The 21,208-nt window shown below is 39.9% G+C and overlaps 1 protein-coding gene across 6 annotated transcripts in view; it reads right to left on the reverse strand.

The window, feature by feature from the left end:
- Window positions 1–3,833: 3,833 nt before the first annotated feature.
- B3GALT1 (beta-1,3-galactosyltransferase 1) overlaps window positions 3,834–21,208 on the reverse strand; it is a 182,855-nt gene continuing 165,480 nt past the window's right edge. For all 6 annotated transcript variants that reach the window (XM_040704199.2, XM_040704204.2, XM_040704198.2 and 3 more), the window contains one exon: window positions 3,834–8,669. In XM_040704199.2, the coding sequence (XP_040560133.1) occupies window positions 7,460–8,440 (981 nt within the window). In that variant the 5' untranslated portion in view covers window positions 8,441–8,669 and the 3' untranslated portion in view covers window positions 3,834–7,459. The remainder of the gene's footprint in view (window positions 8,670–21,208) is intronic.

The following is a 21,208-nucleotide window of genomic DNA, read 5'->3' on the forward strand; positions in this document are numbered from 1 at the left end:
GTGGGAAAAAAAACACGTTGTTTTGAATTCTTGTGAGCTGTTTGAGATTATGTGAGGAAAGGTAAAAGAAATAAAGAAAACAACAAAAAATATTGGGAAAACGTGTGATAGCTAGGTCTGTTTAGGCTGTGCAGTGATCTCTGCAGGCAGAGGCAGAGGCAGGATGAAAGATGATAGAACTTTCCATGTACTTAAAACCTGGATCAGGCAATGATCCAGAAAAGGCTCTTGAAAGAGCAGTTGTATATTCTGTATGTTTTATAGAACTGCTTGTCCTCTAAATCACACTGGGCTATGTAGGGCTGTAAACTCCTCAGGTAGAGGCCATCTCTTTGTCTTCCAATTTTATGGCTGTTTGGGGTGGATACGTTGGTTGGTGAGAAGATGATGTGCCATGTAAAAGTGGAAGGAAAATGAAAAGCTTGGGGGAAACAGCAGCAAAGAGAATCATATTAGAAGTGCAGAAGAAAAAAATCAAGGGGAAATAAAATTACCCTAAATTAGAGATCACTGGGATTCTCCTAGGTGAAAGAAGTTTGGGAAATTTATCTTTATACCACCATTTTTTCTCCAACGCAATAACTGCAAAAGTAAAGGCAACTTAGGGAATGAAAAAGGAGTGATTGCAGGGAGCAGGTATGGCCCTACGGGGCTCCTGTTCTTGCTGGTGGCATGTGTTTTTTAGTGGTGCCAAACAGACTTTTTATGAGCAGAATATAACATGCTAGTAAACTGACATAGAGCTCTCTCTTGCCACGAGTTAAGTTCCTAACAGCTCACAAACCCATAGGTCTTGTGTTCTACTTTCGTAAGGGTTGGGATTAAGGGGAAACTGGAGAGGTTGCTCCTTGACTTGTTTTCTTGCTTGCATTTGGTAAGAGATTAAGTTCCTGGTGATTAAAGTACTGCCTGGATTATAGTGTTCTTCCCCAGAAATCAAGGTGCTATCCCAGGTGACTTCACTTTGAACAGGAGTAAGACCTATGATGGACACAAAGGATCAAATTCGGCTCTTTTACGCACATGCACAAATCCCCACGACACCGATTTGCACTGTGACTTGGATCAGATCCCATTTGTTTCACATATCTCAATCCAAATGTAATCTGCAGTACAACAGACAATGGAGACCAATTTTTTATTCCATTGTCTCTGAATATGTATGAGGATAAGATCTGATGGATAATGGATTACTGCTGCAATGTCTTACAACTCAAGATTCTTTCTGAGGAGGGATTTTAATGAAGTTGCATAAATAAAAAAAAATTTAGAATGTTTCAAATGTCTTATTCCTTTCTGCTCTTGTCACGCTTTGGCACTTCTTTCTTTTAACGTGTTCCAATAAATGTTCTGAATTGCTTTAGAAATGGATTATTTCATATGCCACTATACCTTTATGGTTGGACTACATGATCTTAGTGGTCTTCCAACCTTAATGATTCTACACCTTATCATGTCTCCTTCCTCCTCTTGTGAGTGCTAAACTGGAGCCCAGTCACGGTGCACCAGGATCAGAGTCCAGGTGCTGGCTGTGGTCTCTCACTGTATGGCTGCTGTCATTGCCAAGAGGACAGATGTCACGCTCAGTAATTCTGTGTTCTGGGCCTCCGGCTGCTTCGTCATGAGAACTCCAGGGAGCCCTCAGCTTCCTCCTTCTACTGCTATACCGAGGCACCTGAAGATCTGCTTTCTCCTGCAGTCTTTAAAAGATCATGGAGTAAGGAAAGTCCTAAAGGAAAAAAGGGATTTTGAGGTCATAATTATTTTAGTAGTCTTGGCTTGGCTGCAGATATGGTAGGTAATGCCTAGGACAACTCAAATTTGGGATATTAGTTTGCACTGAGTAAAAGTTGCCTGCATTACAAAACCATTGCACATAATTCTGCACAGCTTGACGTGTAACGCTGCCTTTGCAGAAGAAATGTTCAAGGATAAATCTTGTGTGAAGAGTAAATCACCTCTTGCTCGCCTTAGCTCTTTCAGGTGAGGCAGAGCTATAATGTAGAGTCAGCTGATGTGCAGACCTAGCAGAAAAATGGACCTTTTATTCCTGAGTTAGGCTATCATCAGAGGAGATGCTCGAGACAACTCTATTACAGGTGCGGTTGAGTCAATAACGCATATTCATTATTCTTTTTCAGATGACTCTCCTGCTTCAATTTCATGAATTGCTCTTTTTTAACAAGGGAGAAGTAAGCAGGTATTATTCAGTAGAATGTTTCATGTCATATGTGGCACTTTGCTGTTTCAATTGGACAGCTTCAGCAGTTTTCTTTAATATATTGTTTTCACTTAAGGCAGTAAAAATTTCTCTGGAAATCTATGACAATCAATTAAGTAAATGAGAAAATAGAATGCTTGTAATTAAGATAATCAAGCTACACGAGATCTACCCTACAAGTGGTAATATCTGTATATCTCCAAGCTGTATATTAATTAAGCACCATGTAAGTGTTACAATTAGACTTAGGCGGCTATGGTGAAAATGAGAAAAATCTGCAAATGATTGGAGGGGTTTTTACTGCATGTGAAGCACATGAAGTTGTTTTAAATCTCCCCTTGCTATAACTTGTAAGGTGGCAGTGTCACTGCAGGCACCTCAGGGTGCCTGACAAGTCTGTAGCAGCCTCCAGCTGCTCCTCAAAGAGAGGTGACCCCCCAAAAAAAACAAAACTGCTGTGGTCTGTGGTGTTCTTCATCTTGAGTGAGTTCCATGTCTTCACTCTGTGAATAATTTTGGGTAATTGAGCTCTGAAGCCAGTGGTCAAAAAGGTTAGAAAGTGAGTTCTGAGCCAGAAATTGTGAAGGTGAGGGTGGAGGGAGGGGAATCTGCTTTTACAGGATATTCTTCCTTGTGAAAAGTGACCCTATTTATTGATATCATACTTTCAGATAATACCACTTATGTTTCTAGAAAGAAGTGAAGAAAATGATACGTATCACCTTCAGTTTTTCATTTGATTTTGCTCTTCTTTCTTTTTTATTATTTGACGTAGATACAGAAAAATAGTATCTTGATTCTCACTAGTTCATGAAGCAAAAGGACTTCATATTGCTTTTATGGTTTTGTTTTTCTTCTTTCCTTATTTTGATGTGAAAACCCTAAGGCCTCCCAGGACTTCCCACCTGAAAAATAGCATCTTCATGTACTTGTATCAGGAGCAAAGCCCCGCATTAGACTAACAAGATAAGCTGGTTGTGTTCAAAATGTGCTTCCTCATTAATCTTTCTGTTTGGGGCACGTGGAAGCAGGTGCCCTGTGACTGTGTGTGAGGAGGACCTCTTTTGACCGCTTCCTGTTGGTTGGTGCCTGTGGGTGCCCTCCCAGCAGCCATGCAACAACCTCAGAGTGAGTCTGTTGTGATTTAATGAGATGTGGGTCTGAGGACGCTTGTGCTTTTTTCCTGTATGTAACTTTTGGATGGCTGCAAGCACACCAGGTACCAGGAGGTCCCTCATGTTAAAGGGCTAGTGAAGCCAAAGAGCTCCTCCACTTTGAGGCAGCCAAACTGGTTGCATGAGCTGGGGATGCCAAAGCAGATGAGGAGCCCATCTGCTAATTTGCTAGATATTGCCATGGCTGTTTTAAGATTAGCTCTTTGGAGCCAAATGAAGTAGTATGCCTGATCAGTATGGCCATCAGCTTAAGTTGCTGTGCAAACAATAAAGTAATATTTTTATCTTTTTTTTTCCCCAATCATTTTTATAAAATCTGCTTTTACAAGATAATATTCTTCCTTGTGAAAAATGAATCTATTTATTGGTATTGTACTTTCAGGTAATACCACTTACGTTCCTAGAGAGAAATGAAGAAAACTATGTGACACCTTCAATTTTTCATTTGACTTCGTTGTTCTTTTTTTTTTATTATTATTATTTGACATTGATACAAAAAAATAGTATCTTGATCAGCAGCTTTGCTGGCAATCCCACAAAACTGTAAATAATACTTTAATCTAAAAGAATGCACTCCTACAGACACCGGAGATAAAACAATATATACAATTTAGACAAATAAATACATAAGTACAGCCAGTCGTATATAATGATACACCTAAAGTTTGGTTACTGTTGACAAGCTTTTCTAGTTAATTACACTCTTCATTTACAAATGCCATTGCCATCTACGTTATAAAGACAAAGAAATCCCCGTAACAAATCAAAATTGATACTTCAGATTACTATTAGGAAAGATGGAAAATCTTGAGACTTCTGTCTAAATACTCCCATGAATTTAGCCAAAAAGCATTTTGTGAAAAGTTCCTCTAAAAGAGAGACATTTTCCCATAGATTCTTAGTTCAATGTGCTTTGTTAGTGTATGCTTTGAAATAAATATATGATTACTTCACAGTTTTGAAGTGACTAAAAACCAGAACATCTTAACCAAATTGTCATTTGCCCCATGCCCAAGTGAAACAAAATGACCTTTAAGGAGCAAATACTTCTTCTGTTTAAAGGAAGCTCAATGCAAACACTGCTATTCGTTAACAGTACCCAAGGTGACACAAATACTTCTGAGTGAAAGGGAGAGTAAAACCCATGCTGTCCACGAGTAGATGTATGGCTGTCATGGTTTCCCTTTCTAGGTCTAGGTTGAAATACTGCAATTTCTGAGCAAAGAGAAAATTAATCTCTTTATTTATGTGTAACAATCTAATGAAGCTTAGTATGAGAAAACAGATAGAAAATTAGGTTTTGTAGATTTAAATTCACTGACGATAAAAGAAAAAAGTCTTGTACATTCAAAAGTTAGGGCACACATGCTTAAGGCTCTTGAAACACTGGACAAATATAATGCCTAATTCAGCTCCATGCATAACAAAATACTACATAGCAAGCAGACCCTACACATATATACAGCTGAATACAGAAGAAAATGCCTTAGGAATATGTACATAGTTTCCAAGGTGAAAATTTACATTGTCATTGAAGATCTATCTATTTATAAATGGCAGGAAATATATTTTTCAAGATGTTATTTTCAAGGTGCACGCTCCAATTGTTAATGCAGTCTACTTCTAGGAGAAATTCAAGGCTGCTGTGCTACTTGAGCCCTGAGGTATCAGGACTGGGAGCCCTGCCGTCCTTGGTGTTACTAGCCACAGACTATAGAATCATCAGTGGAAGAATTAAAGCCACCAAATCCATGCGGTTGTGGATTCAGAAACCCCAAATTATAACACAGTATCAACAAACAGTAGAAGAGATTGCAGCCTTGGCTGTAATTACTACGAAGTGTGACCCTGCTATGGTTGCATTCACGCTCTGTGACCTACTGAGGGCTGGGGATGAATTCCACCCTAGTTTTCCTTCCCTAACTGCACATTTTGGGACCTGGTTAAGAAAAGCTGAATTTCACTCTGTGTGTTTCTTATATACATATATGCAATTAGTTGGACCTTGTTTTGTTGGAGTTCTGAATTTGTAAGGAAGCAAGAGCAACTTTAACAAGGACTGGGTCAACTAGAGAAGGATAAATCTTAATTATGCTGCAGGAGATTCAGTATTTTTGTATAAATTACTGATTTTTACGAGCTCCTGTTGATTAGCAGTAACTCCAGGACTATCTGTTCTGTAGGTTCACCTTCTAGATTTGAAGTAGATCTCTGAGGCATTTACTGTATGTGGCTCAAAATGCCAGGTAACCTTCACCTTATTTACAAGTAATTCCCTTTTAAACAATAGTGTTGTACCTGTGAATAAGACTAACAACATGTCTTGAAACTGCAAACCTTTTGGGGTAGCACCCTCATTTAATTGCTATTGTTATAAAGTACTATGTACACCCATGGCAAAATCAGTATAGAGTTTTCCTTTAAATTCTGGTTCAGTTAATTTCTGACTACTTAATAGACATCCTGAATAACGTACATTCTTAACAGTTTTTCATGTTACATATATCTCCCACTGAAATGAATGAAGCCTATGTGTGTGCTGTGAATGGTGTGAGTAATCCAGAGCTAATAATACACTTGGTGTGTTTTATACTTGTGGCTTGCCTATGAGTTCCTCATTCCAAGTCACTTGCTAAGCTATATCACATTTTAGTTCTTTTTTGAAAGGCAGTGCTGAGTAGGGATGGTATGAACACATCAAAGATTTTTTCAGGAAATAATTTTCATCACGTCTCATTAACATTCATGTTTAGAACATATAAGTACATTACAGAACCTGAATACAATCTTGCATATTTGATTTTTATCACATGCTCTGGGGATTTCTCAAGTTCTGGTGCTTTTTTGAGCTGGACCTCAGTGAGTATTGGTTCTGTGGTGGAGAGCTGCAGATTGACTACAAAGGCAGAAGGATTTTTATAAAAAAGCTCTTTATTTTTCTATGAAAGTTGTGTGTTGTCCAACCAACAGAAAATTGATTGGACAAAAACCATTAAAAATATGGTTTAATCTCACTTTCATATGCACTGCAGCAAAAAAAGAGAGTTTATCCTTAAGAAATGTTCTTTTGTGTTAGATTTTTTTCAGATGAAAAGTATACCAACTGATGTTGACGCAATATGCTGCTTATTAACTAACAATTTTATCATTTGATAAAATCATGTGTTTCTTACAAGTCATTCAATCTTCTTTCCACATAAAAAATCATGTTGTTATCGTACCCATTAATGTACTCCTAAACAGGGAGAGATTCACATGCACCAATACTAATGAGAAATGTTCCACTCACTTTAAAATTATCTTATCGCTGATGTTTAAGATGATTTTCCATATGTTTCCCATCTTGTATTTAATCTACAGATTCTATTTCATTTTAAAGTTCGATTAGATATTTTTGGGTCTACTTGTTACAGTGGAAAGAAATGAAGTCTTTTATGAAATGATTTAAAGGAATACCATTTGGGGGATAAAAATATGCTTCTGTGTGTGAGTTTGTTTCTAAGGCCTGTGAGACTTTGATGTTCTTACCTGTCTAAATTCTGCTATTGCACCATCAGCAACCTGTTTGGAAACCGTACGCATTGTTCTGTAAGATATAGATGCCAAGGTAGGCATATGAGATCTTTGAAAATATATACTGTGCAATTTTTTAACAAAGCTCTAAATAGGGATGATTGTTGGGTGTCAGAAGGGGATAAAAGTATATTCTTCTTCATTCGTAGGGCCCGAGTCTTATCTCAGAGGCTGGGGCATGAACTGTTAAGCAGCTCATGATAGCTTATTACTGTCCTTTTACATACAGATGCAGGAGCTGATATGTGTGATAGAGGATAATGTATAAAATCTGAGCTTTGACTATGGATCCTTTTGAGTGGTGTAATGTCCTCATGAAAAGAGCCTGAAGTCTGTAAACCAGTAGTCAAAATGAGAATGAAAAATCAGTCATTAAAAATCCTCTCACAGTAATATCCCACAGTTTAACCTGTAAATCAGTACATCACTTTGTCAAAAAATAACCAGAGTAAAGCAAAAGTTAAAAAAGGTATTTACATCTGTAAAAATCTTAGCATCTAAGATGCTTCTTGCTTGACATGTCATTCCAAATTCTGTGCATTTCTTCTGGTGTTATCTGGTGCACCGTGATCACCCTGCGGTACCTGCACAAGCTGTAGGCCATTTTCCAGTGGTTGAAGCCACTGTTCTGGAAGGGGTGGATGCCCAGCTTCCGAAGACAGAGTCCGACATACACGTCTTCGAGATGGAGGAGTCTGGTGTGAAGGGAGGTTTTGTAAATCAGTTCTGCTACATCTGCTGAAAAAATGTAGCCAGTGCCCGAACAGAAGGGTGGGTAATTGCTGTCAGGATACAAATCTCTGGGCATGTACCACTTGCTGCGAACGTCTCGTATTGGCCCTCCGTTGATAACGTAACCAGTGAAGTACCTTCTCCTTGGCTTGGTGTTAGGTTTGAGCAGCTTATAAATAAGATTATCCATATTTACAAAAATATCACTGTCTGTCTTCATAACGTACTTCGCTTTTGAACAATATGTTGCTACCCACCTCATCCCCATTAATGTTTTCAGAGTGAGGTTATGATAGGAGTCAATAAAATCCTCTACAATAATGTCGTGAAAAATTTGGCTTTCTTGCTCTACCATCTGATTTAACACAGGATCTGCATTTTTCCCAAGAAGAAATAGCGTGGCAATCTTAATTCCTTTAAAATTGTTTTCGTCTCCCCATGTTTCCCGAATTGCTTGCCTTGCGTCAAACTCTTTGTGAGTTGTGCTGATAAGAATGACCAAGAAAGGGACACTCTTCTCACATTTATTAGGTTCGTTGATGAGAAAATCAAAAGAATGTGGATTTATAGGTCGAGTTCTTATGTTGCCAAAGGAGACATTTTTTCTGGCTATTGATATGCTACTGACCTGTCTGTGGCCAGTGTAGGAAGAAGTAGGACGAGTTATACTTAAGTACCAGAGAGCGCTTGCCCAGCAAACTACTGTCAAAACGTACAAGCATGAGACCTTAGAAGCCATTGTTCCTGTAGCTCTTCTATTTGGTGTGAAGAAGAAATAGTCTTCTCACCATGAGGGTACCGATGTCCCAGACAGGCAGCATATTACTAATGGCACTGGAAAGTTCGATATAGAAGTGTAACTCTGTAATCATTCATGGATCTCAAGTAGGAGTTATTAACCCTGATGATACTCAGCTTTTCTTCTTTTACTAGCAGCAGCTTCCATTTCTTGGAATTCTCTGTTATTTCTGAAAAAGATGAAGAAAAATTTTCTATTGCTAGATCATAAAAGCCTATGGCAAGAAAAATGAGTCTATATGTGACTGGCCATTAATAAGCTAAGTCTCTTAATGCATTTCTTGGCTGTTCTTTTCAGTTTTTATGAGAGTTCTACAATGCGTGATAGGGTACTAGAATACAGCAGCCTAAGTAATACTTTTAAGATAGATAATGCCTCATAGATTATAAATATGTACATATATAAATAAAGATTAAGCATGCATAGCATGTTGGCTTTTGAGGTACTTTTAAAAGCATATATAAAAATCATTTTCTGGTTTCTAGTACTTACTTTCTTCCTAGCTTTTTATTCTGGACTTCTACGATTTTTCAAAAATATGCCATGGAACATTTTAAAATTACTTAATGATAAGTATTGTATGCTATTTTAGGCTTAATAGCATTTGTGGCAACTATGCACATGAGTATCTTCAGATCCTATTTAGTCTAAATATTGGTGGTGTTTCCCAAGCCAACAGTGGCACCCTTTGGAAATAAGACAGTGTTGTACTGATGGGCAAATGCAAAGTAGAGGTCGAAGGAGAAAGGGAGAGTTGTATATCATCTTACCCAGGTAAAGATCAGCACCCCAAGAGACTCCATAAATATCTAGAAATAAATTAACACTAACAGATATTCCTGTTGGTTTTCTCCTCCTCTCCTTGCAGACCAGGCTTTGCTTTTTGTGCGAAGACACCACATGTATGCCATGCAGACAAACCATGCTGGCAGCCCATCAGCTGTGCTGCTTGGCTGGCCTGTGAGCAGAGCTCCGTGCACCCCTCTGGCTCTGGCAGCCCTCCCACTGTGGTATGGGAATGAGCCAGCCCCGGAGCTTGCATGGTTCCTGGGAATTGAGCCTGTTTATTGTTGTTTCGTGGAAATGAGACAAGCTACCCTGTGCCCACAGGATCAGTGCTGGCTCTCCAGGACTCGCTAGTATGTGAAGAGTGCCTCTAGGCTCCAGGTTGCTGGTTTTTTTATTGTTACATTGCCTCTGAGCTAAAGGGTAGTAGAAGCAAGCAGCAGACAGCTTTACAGGAGAGTCTTTGAAATATTAAATGTTTACTTTGGAAAGTACAAAACATACATGAATTCAAAGGAAGAGAGAGAAACTCTGTCTAAGAAACGTGCTTTCTGTTTCCATGCTGCTGTGGCACATTGTTTGGATTAAATCAAGATGCTTATCAAGGCACGTATGCCTTCCATCTGTTGGGTGTTTATGGTCTCCTTTCTTCCCCTAAAAGCAGCTAAGAGTGTGGCCTGCAGGTGCCTGGAGCACGGTCCAATGCCAGGTGATGGGCACTGTGGGTTTTGAACTGGCAGCCCCAGCTAGGCAGGTTAGCAGACTGTTATCCCGTGTCACCATTTCACACTGAGGTATGAAACAACAGAGAAACATCCAACACTTGCTAAATTTACAATGAATGTAACCTCCCACAAAAGCTCATAGATCCTTATAGCTAGTGCTGTCCTTCTGATCCTCACTAGATGCACTTTCAGCTGTTCAGTGACCGGAATCCATATGCCCTTCTCCCCTTACATGAAATAGGAAAATTCGAGTTTGTAGCTTGCTGCAGAGCTTTGACAGTGTCAGTAGGTTTTGCCCTATAACCCGGACAATTTAATGAGGCGGAGATTATCTGCAGTTTCCTTTACTACTTGCCACAGCCCTTGGCATTAATCAGTAGCAGTTAACTTTTGGGAGTACTATTTTTTAAGTGAGGCCTTTGATTGTCCCATAAGGCTGCAGAACAACCTCAGCCTCCACATACACCCTAGTAAATAAACATAGCCATGATAAATATATACATGACTGCCATTTCAGTACTTGGAGAGTGGAGGTATCCTGTTGTGACAACCCACTGCATGCACTGGGACGCAGTTCTAAGGGCAAAGCACACACTTGACCTGTAGGTTATTTTCAGGCTTTGTTGCGAATCCCTGATAACTGCCTGCCCTGGAAACCCCACTGGGAGAACGTAACAAAAATAGAGCAATTAGTCTAAGATCTAGAAGGCTATTAATAAAGAAATCAGCAAGAACTGATTTGAAAATGTGGAGTGTGATCTATGTGGGTCAGTGTATTTAAAGGACTCAAGTCTATGGGGAAACCTGAATGCAGCTAATATTCTGCATATGTTATTTTAGAAAGCTACATATTGCATTCTCTAAACACGTCTATTTTTTAGTATCTCTTCTTTAATAAAGGCAAATGTGTTAGTTACCATGAGTACTATGAGGTATCTGAAAGAAAGGGAAATTGTAACCACAGCATCTTTAAAAACTGCAAAATTGCAGAAAAAAAATAGCTTTTTATTTCAGCAGTGTCTGGCTGTGATCTCCAAACTCGTGCAACAAAAGCCTTACACCATTTCTAAGAAAGATTCCCTGCTATTCTAGGGAATGTTTCTTGTCAATTATGAAATCTACAGATAATGGCTGTCCAGAATGAACATCTCATCCTGGTCCTTGCACTGCCATCCCTGGAAATAAGTTTGACATTTTTTTTTTCCCCATTAAATTCTGTTTTTTCCTTTCCCTTTTCCAGAACAAATAACAGTTTAGAGAGGTTTACACCATCCCCGGAGTAATTTATCAGCAAAGTGCAGGCTAAATGGATAAAAGTGAACTGGCTCTAATTTTCATGACAAGTGAAGTTTTAGATTTAATTACGTTTAAGGAAATCGAGAGCGGAGTGGTGGAAAAAAACCCCGACAATAAGACGAGAGCTCCCTGCTTTCCTGCAGCGGCCCTCTCTGCCATTTCTTCTTTGCTGTGAGGTGAAGACTAAAGTTCACGTTCCTGCTTTCACTGAACTTTTTGCTATGTGGGGAACAGATTAGCAGAAAATAGCACAAGCAAACTTGGCAGATAGTACAAGTACAAAATAAAACTCAAATTTTCCATTATGTTCTCGAACTGTGTTGTAGTGTATTTGGAGGCCCTACTAGCAGGATATGGGTTGTCACAGGGAGAGCAGAAAGCTTTCATCGCTCTGGATTTTGTTAGTTGGGACAGGGTATGTCATGCTTGTGGATGCTGGCACAGCCAAGGAGACTCATCACCTCCTTGTTTCTGTTTTGCAGGGTAGCAGCAATGTTGAGCTGCTAGATCCTTGTCCTTGAAAATGTTTTAATTCAATATGACCCTTCCCCAGCCTAATTGTCATGCTATTAGTAAGCAAAGTCTCAAACTTTACTATGGTGGATGATTATGAAAAGTAAATGCTTACTGTCATGTTTCCATATTGTGACTCAACGTTGTGCACTTAATTGTGCTATTCACAGCTCATGCTGTGCAAGCCAGACAAGTCACCCGGTCGCAGCACAGAAAAAGCACTGTGCAACTTCTGCAAGTAATTGACCTGATGGAGACTGTCTGTATGCACAGCAAACCTTTTACAGGCTGACTGCACACTGAGAATAATCCTCCAGATAATGAGCACATCTGAGAATCTTGCTAGCTGTTCATGGGCAATTTTCAGGTCAGCAAATACCATGCACCGATGGCAGGATGGGACCCATATTTTAGAATAATGGCGTTTCTTCTCAGAGGTTGTTGGTGTTTTCTTTCAAGAATGCCCAACTTGATTTTTGTATGTGAATGTGGTTGGATTGATGAAACTAGGTCCTGGTGGAAGGCTATGACACGCACTGCAGCTTTTGAAGCCTGGGATGGTGCTGTGTCTATAGCCCACACCATATCATATCTACAGCTGTAGGGGCTGGGTCAGGTACAGTGCTGTGCTGTAGGGCAGAGCCAGGCAAGAAGCCCCAGGAGGCTGATACTGCTCAATCCAGCACCTGCGGGCCTCCCTGGCACAGTGTGACTCAAACTAATGCTGCACGTCTCTGACAACACGTACCTATTACCTTCCCTGAAAATGGGAGGGAATGCAGCTGCTAAATTATTTAGTAAATGTAGCAAACTCTACTCATTTTCCATAAATAGAGATTTTTGTAAGTTTCCTATAATTATGGCTTTCATCTGTATGTAGGCCGAGACACTGAAATGTCTTCACCATTTATGAAGTCCTTAAAATACCCAAGTGTGATTATTGTTGAGCCTTATCAAGAAGATAATTACCCTGAACATTAGGAACACATCCACAAAGGAATCTGGGGATGCTGTTATGATCTTGGCTGTATGTTTTCACAGTAATTTCTTGAGAAAATTCTGTACAGATGGCATAGGTGATTTAACAGGAGATTGCAAGCACTTCTCCAGCAACTTCATTTGAAGATTTCTTACATGCTCTAAATGCTTTTGCTGTGCCCAGTGAAATGGACCTGAAACCAAATCAGTGCTGCAGAGGAAGACCTTTCTTACTAGAGCGTATGTGGAAAGATATTGCAATAGAAGCCAAAGTTTTGGGTTAGAGGGAGGAAAGAAAAAGAATTAATTTCAGGTCTGCACTTTTTGCAAAGATCAGTGCCTCCCATTTGGGGGTCCAAGCTATCATATGAGAAAAGAGGCTGGCTTTCCTTCTCTGCCATCAAAGGCAATGAAAACGAGTATTTTCTGAAAATCAGGCAGTGTGTTAAGATATACTCTTTGTACATAGAGAATAATTTCTTGCTCACAGAAATATTGATGATGTACTTTGCCCAAGGCAGTAACTGAATGTGAAAGCAAGTACTTGCACAAGTGATTCTTTCATACTAAGACTTATTTTTGCATAAATGCTGATTTGCAGATGTTTTATTTATCTCCCATCACTGAGATAAAGAATTGATCTCTAGAAATAAATTTGAGAAATATTTTATAAATCCTAATGCTTACTACTGCTCTTAACATCAGTGAAAATAAGGGATAACTGGGGATTAGCAAGTTTTATTCAAAGTTTCTGAGTCTTTGATAGGGAAAATACATGTTGTAGTTAAAACCTCCAGTAAATGTGCCCATGCTACTGAAACTTTAAGCTGCAGAGTATTTTACCAGCTAAAAGACATTCCACATGAAAGTAAGTCTGTTTATGAGTGACTATTCTGTATTTTCCACTTAATATGTTTTCAATATATATGTGTATAAAAACAGGATTTTCTGTTTTTTTCAAGAACTGCTGAGACAGCCTAAATAAGATGATTAAACTGAATTTTCATTGCTCTGCATTTTTCTTTCTTAAGAAAGGATTTTTTTTTCTCAACCAGATAATTTACAAGGAAAAGGGTAAAAACTTTCCACCATGACTAAGCTGTGAAGAATAGTTTTCAATCACAGCAGATAAAATGTTTGAAAACAATATTTAGAAATATTTGGATCAACACAGATGTCACACTTAACACGACTGAAGGGACTGTGGTAAGTTATTGGTTAGGAAATGTGAGCTTGGGATAAGGGGCTACTCCTTGGCTGATGTTCCTTGGAGCATCCCTGGTACTGGAGGTGGAAGATGAAGTAGTAATATGTTGAGATTCAAACTTGCTCAAACTGGGTACTGTCTGTCTGTGTTTGGGCTTTACGTATAAGCAAAGCATTCACTTGGCTTGCTAAGAAGAGGAAAGGTATAGTTTCTTGAAGTCTAGTTTTCATAAGAATTTTAATTATTTTTTAAATCCCATTCAGCAAGTCTTAGCAGCTCATTTTCAGCAGCCCTATTACTGATCTGTGGTTCATTATTATTGTTTTATTTTTTTTTTAAATGATGTAGTGATGTACATCATGATGTAAATGTGATGTAGTATTGCACAGCTGACTTCAGGTGGCAGGAGATGAAAGGACCGGGTACATCCTGGGGTCGGGTTGCGTGGTGGCTGTTTCTAAATCTTAGCAAACTGGTTATGCTTGGTCTGATATTAATCTAGAATGGTTATTTTACTCAAGTCAAAATAATACTGGAATTTGGGATGTACCAATCAGCAGGCAGTAGCAGACATTTTAATCAAGTACTCTTAGCACTGGCTAAAGGGAGAGGAAAGAAATACAGGGCTTGAACTTAAAGAGTAGAGTAATTTTAAGAGGAAATGTTTTTCTTTTCTTTCCTTTTCTTTCCTTTCCTTTTCTTTTTTTTGAAGTTGCCCAGGAGATGTCAGATGTCATGTGCATTTTTTACCATGAATGCCTTTTAGAAACAGTTTTAAAAAACACTTTGTGACTTCATGTTGTGATAGGTCATTTCTGACTGCATCAATCATTGTCCTGATACAGCAGTAATGTGTAAATTGCATCCCAGTATGGTTATAAACTGATGCAAATAATATATTTCACTTTGGGTTACCATAGCCACAACCATTATTCTCTTCAGCTATTGTGCTGTGCTCTATTGTGAGGTCTCACAGCAAGGTTCCTTAGCTCATGTCACCAGCAAATAGGTTACATATTTTGCATCTAATGAAAGTTTAGCACAAAGAAACGAGGCTCTGAATTCTTATTTTCTTTTTTTCCTGAAGGGAAGACCTTTAGAACAGCTTTAACAAAATCTCTATTACTCAAGGAACAATTTTGCATAATTTATTACCAGAGTCGATAAGTTAAATTATCTTCAAGTAATGTGTTTGAAATTAAATATACTGCTGTTCTTGACTTAATCTCCTTAAATTGCACTATTTCATTTCCTTTGTTTTGTTATTGATGCCTGTGATGTGGCGGTCTGGGTTGTAGCACTAAGAATAGATGACAATGGCCCTGATTATATAGGTGCCTACCCTAGCAGCACTGCCATTCCCAATTAATCTTTGTCATGAACAGGAGGAGTAACAATTATGTGGAAACTGGAACACCTGAAATCACACTTTGTCTGTGGTGATGATAACTCATTGAACTGGATAATGAATCTGCTTCCCATAACTCATGTGCTATCAGGGGAGCATTGGAGGAAAAATGCAAACAATTAAAACTTTTGGAATAGTTCTAAAAAAGTTTTGAACCTACTCACTCAGGTATCTGTTGTGATGCCTGGGGAACTTTGCTTTTTAACCTAATCAAATTGGGAACAAATTGATTACTGGTGCATGTAAATACATATTTATGATCCCAGAGCATAGCTTTTATTGACTGATATTTACTGAAGGGTTTCTTCTCTATCTCAGTTGTATGTGTACAATAACTATATTTACTGTAATGGTTTTATCTTCTATCTGTGAATGATGAGGTTAAGTATATCCCATTGAAAAATGTCTCGCACAGGGCCTGCCCCCCCCCCCCCCCCCCTCCAGCTGACCTCCAGCCATGCAGGCCACTTTACAGAGAAGGAATGATCCCTGGGAAAAGTGGGATGTGCCCCCTCTTTGCTCTGAATGGAAGGAATAGCATTTTGTTGGCTTGGCTATGAACAAGTGGAGCCCCAAAGGAGCTGGTGTGGCCGTTGGTTGGTGCAGGAGCTCTGCACGCCTTGGGGCAGCTTGACTCAGATGGGCCTGACCTGTGTCTGCTGGCTGTACGCAACTCAGTGTGCAAGGGCTGCAAGTGTGTTTCTTTTCATGGTGTATATCGGTGTGTATAACTAAATGGAGGATGAGGTTTTGCTCAAACTTAAGAAATAAATGAAAGACTATTTTTACTGGGGACTAAACAAGAAAAAAAATCAGCTACAAAAAGGGTGTTTTTGCAAAACTATTATCATTTGAGAGCACGGTGATGTCAGGGTCTTTCAACTAGCACACATGGAGCATTTAACAGACATGGACCCAGGTCAATTTGTCAGTATTTAGCTTTCTGAATCTTACAGCTGAAAGGTTTGTTATCCTATGCTTTATCTGCAAGAGGCCATCTCTCTTGTGACAAGGATTTAAAAATAGGCTCTTAGTAACTGGAGGTTTTTGGATGAATCAAATGAAATTGATGCTGCAGTAACTGAGCAGACATATATCCTTGTGAATCAGAAGGAGTAAATTTGTCCTCATTTGCTTTAGATATTTCAAAAGTGCAGGGAATTGTGTCCTCAACTGAGAGACTGTTTGAAAATACCATTGGGAACCTTAAATGAATTGCTGTCTCCTCAGCTAAACTGCAGACCTGTCCTAAGCTATCACCTATGCTTACATAGTCATCCTCTTCCCCAAAAGAATGTGTCTTTTTTTCTTCCATTTCATTCCCATTATGGAAGTGGTGAACACCCTCCATTAGTCTCAGTGAAAGAAACTTTGTCTCCAGAGAAAGCACCAGTCAACAGCTTTTTCCTTTGTGATCAGATCAGAGTTTAACCTGAGCCATGTGAGAGTTACTGTAGGCAAAAATTGAAGTTTTCTCAGAAACTGTCATTGGTGAACTGTTTGTGGCAATTTCTCAGTTAATAACTCTGCCTCCTGAGTGCACTGAATACGGCTGATCGTCTGGGGGATCTCACAAGGCTGCTGGAAGAACTGCGTTCTGGTAAAGAGTAAATCTGAATTCCTCTTTCAACTCACTTTTATCACTGACGCTATTAGAGATGCCCTTCATGTATCCTTTCAAAATTTTCACTAGGGAGCATAAATTTCAAATCCTGAAGAGTAGTGTGAGTAGTCAGCAATCCTAGCTCTGGTTTCTTACATCCTTTGTCCACGAGCCCTCCTAATTAGGGGTAGTTGCAGGACGAGTAACTAAGAAAATGTCCAAGGAAACTTTTTCCAAATGTGTGTGCATGTGCATTTGTCCTTCTCTCTGTGAATGCAGCAGGGCCCATTTCTGTGGGCCCATTATACTGCTAGCACGCCTTACTTGCTCTTTTTCCTATTGTGACTATGGAAGCATAACCATCGCAATTGCGACTTCTCAGAAAAATTGGAAACTCTCCAGTTGGCTTCTCCACCTGTAGCTTCATGGTCCCTAGTGAGTCAATGTAGGTGTAAATGTAGATTTGTCTATATGGAAGGATTTCTCAAAACACATGCAAAGCAGTGTTATATAAAACGAGGCCTCAAGCATATTCAGGGCTGAAAAGCAGGGAAAGCAGCCTTCTTCCTCCCAGCTTACCTAGACTCTGCTGTAGCACAGGTAAAGCATGTGATTACAGTGCTGCTCCAGAGATCGTGCAGAGATGTGTGTGCGGCACTACTCAGGGCCTTCTGCTGTTGTGCTGTAGTGCATTGCGTTGTTAGCATCCCTGGCAGAGAGTGCAGCCGTCAGCCCTCATTCTCATGCAGCTCAGCAGGCACAATTCTCTTTCCGCCACCCACTTTTCTTTGGGATGTGTTGGCTTCTGCTTTGATATAAATGTAATGCGCTACTGATAGAAATCAGCTTTGTGAAGCAATAAACAGTAAATATGTTCTTTCACTGTGCCCAAGGGGAATCATATCATACCTCAGTTACCCATGTATTCAAGGCGTTAAGAAGAAAAGAGGGTACATGGACACGCAGTGTAAAATATAGATTGCTTTTCTTTGCTTTCCATCTGTGGCCCTCCAAGAGCTTCATAAACACAAGCTCTCTGAGCAGCTGTATACCCCAAGGAAGCAGGTAGCACACTAATAAAATCTGCCAAGCAAGTTTAGGGTCCAAATCTTGATAGACACCTCAGGGCTGTAGGAATTAAATAGAGCTGCTTCACAGAGAGACATTCTTCTGGGAGATTCTTACAGCAGCAGTGGAAGATCAAACCCTCCTTTTGATCATTTTCCAAACTTTGGGGGCGCTTAGTCTCTGGGTGGAATCAGAGGAGATTGCTATATCAATAACCTGACCTCAGACCTTCCCTGGAGGAAGGTGTTTGTTTCATAGCATGGCTGGGAACAACAGGGATTCTTCTGAGCACGTTTAAACTCTGTGCAGGTCTCTGTCAACATCCTAAACCCTTCTCTTGCTTTTGGCAGCCTCTTTTCAGTATTATTTTAATCTGAGAGATCTCTTGAACAAAAGAGATTTTAAAGAGCTCTGTAATCTGTAGTTCCATTTATGTCCCAGCTTTTTTTGATATCAAAGGCAGCATGAAGCTAAAATTACATGCAATGCAGTAAAGCAGCTGTCGGGTCAACTGTTGTGTGATCACTTGGGCCATGGGAGAAGCAGAGCTTTGCTGTGTGATCGAACACTTTGTGGGGCAGTCTGTCAGGAGACACAGCCCATGATTGCCCTGGTGCAAGGCAGAAAGCTGACCTCTGACTCAGACCTTCTCCTGTGGAGGGAGACAGGAAATGGGAGGACTGATGCATGCATCGGGACCTATTGCTTTGCTGCTAGGGAGGAAAGGATTGATATCCTGGAGCTCCTGAAGAGTAAGATCTGTTGGGGATCAGGGGATGCCTGCCCTGTCCCTGTCTGTGGTGCCCACTCTGGGGTCCCCCACACAGTGTGGCTCAAGATAAGGGGAAGGCAGACAACCTAAATACACAAAGCTTCACAGTATTCTCTATAAACCTTTCTTGCTAACAATGCAATGAAGAGGAATGCCTCACAGCAAAGGCACGCATACAATTTCTTTGTTTTCTTTTGACTGTGTGGTAACAACACAACTAAGAGCTACCCAAGACATTCTAAAGGCAGCTTCAACTTATTATCATTCTTTCACACTAAGAAAAGTCCTCGCTTTCTCTTCCTTTTCTTTGAACAAATTAATTTGCCAGCCTGTATAGCTCAGTGTGCACATACTTCACAAAGATGTTGCCATCTGCCATTTAGTTTCCTTTCTAAGCTGTGATCTTAGACATACATTTCAGGGAAAAAGAAGCCAAGTGGTTGAGTTTATTTTCCCTTTGTGTGAACAACAATGGGAATAATTCCAGAGCCAGGCAGCAAGGCTGCCTTAAATGCCAACTGCAAATCACCTTTTCAATGAGGCATTAATTCATTCTGTGAAAAACACACATGAATCTGGGAAAAGAATTCCATTCCAATTCTTCCCCCCGTGCACTGCCTGGATCAAATAAATGTCAAATAGCTTTCCAAGAAGATCTTTTTTTCAGATTTATTTTTATTTTTTTTAACTCCTATTCCTCATCATCTTCCCTGCCTCCCTACCCCTTTCCACCCATACCTCCTGCAGAAAAGGGGTTGCATTAGTTCATTCGTGTGATGTTGTAGATATTTACACAAGCCCACCTGCCCACGGGGCAGCCCCTTACCAGGTCCTGGTTCCCTGTCAGCCAGGCACCTCTTGGTGAGGGGGAACAGAAGTCTCTATGTGGGCAAGGGGAGGCAACAGCATTGCTTTGCCCCTCCTCAGCTGTGTGCGGCTCAGCTGTGGAGAAGTGTGCTCCATTGTCTGAGTACTACGTTAGAAGAAGCTGGAAGATGGTTCTCTGCCTCACAGCTGTGCAAAGGCCTGGATCAGCACAGCTAACAGACATTGCAGGCATGAGGCTGGGGCAGAGCAGGGTAGGCCCATTCTGGGGCTGTGCTCCTCGCTCAGCCGATCAACCAAGGGCTGTGGGCTACCCTGTATGCCCTTGAGACTATAGCAGTGTCCCCAGGGTTTTGTTCCACCAGGATAATAACAAACAATTAGTTCGTCATCAGTTGAAGACGAATAATGAAACAAAAAGCCTTTGCTTGCCTATTAAATATTTAGGTTTAAATTTTAGCAATGGCTGGGATGTTTTGGAAATCAATTCAAGTACTTATTGAGACTTGAAAAAAACTCATCTTTTTTTCATTTTTTTCATTTGTTTTCACAAGACCTAATGATTCTTTGTATCTTTTGACTCTCCTGAGATCACATCAGAACATGAATGGGAAATATAATTGGATTTTAACAGGAAACTTGTTCATGCATATAGCAGTTTTAAAGGGCATTAATAGTGTAGTGTTTGAGAGTGTGCCGCTATTTGAAAGATTGATGTGATTTTCTGATTTTGACATAAAATGAAAACATTGTGAGGGGCTGTCACAAGCCTCTGAATCAGCCAGATTCTTTTTAGAAGCAAAAGACAGCTCTTGGCTCAGGTAGGCAATTCTCCCACATGTGCCTTTGCCAAAGCAGAATGTGTATGTCAGGGCTTTTTTGCTGTTGTTTTTTCCTCCAGATGGTGTAACGAGGGGTAGGCTGCTCATCGCTTGCCAGGGGTTATATAATACTGTGGCAAAATGAAATCCCAGGGCGCTGTTTTGAAGATAGCCTATCAATCACTCTCATCAGGTCCCTGCACTTCTTGCATGTGGGCTTGACCTTCTGTCATCAGGCCAAACGTATTTACAAGTTCCATCCAAATGTTTTGAGAGTGATGAAAATCAGTATGCTTTCACTCCAGACACTGGCTAAAGTGTCCATCTCTCGGTTGCTAAGAGCCACTATGCAGCTGGTCCTTTATTTTTTTCTGCACCTCTAATCTAAGTCACGACATTCCTCACGTTAAATCTGGGTTTGCTTTTGGTTTGCCAATGATTTTTTTTTCTGTAGTGCATCTAAGGGAATGAAAGCATTTGGTGTCATAAATGATTTATGTCCAAGGTTGTGATTAAGTCATTTATTACCTTTATAAAACACTTTGGGTTTTGAGATCTCCCAGGAAACTTTTAAATATAACTTCTTTCATCTGAATGAAGTGATATAATAATTAGTGGTAAAAGTAAGGAAGGATAGATCACCGACGTTTCTAATTAGTGTGAGTAGTTTTCCACTGGATTCACATCCGAGTCTCCCTTCTGCTGA

The sequence above is a fragment of the Gallus gallus genome, chromosome 7, assembly GCF_016699485.2.
Source record: "Gallus gallus isolate bGalGal1 chromosome 7, bGalGal1.mat.broiler.GRCg7b, whole genome shotgun sequence".
NCBI classification, from domain to species: Eukaryota; Metazoa; Chordata; class Aves; order Galliformes; family Phasianidae; genus Gallus; species Gallus gallus.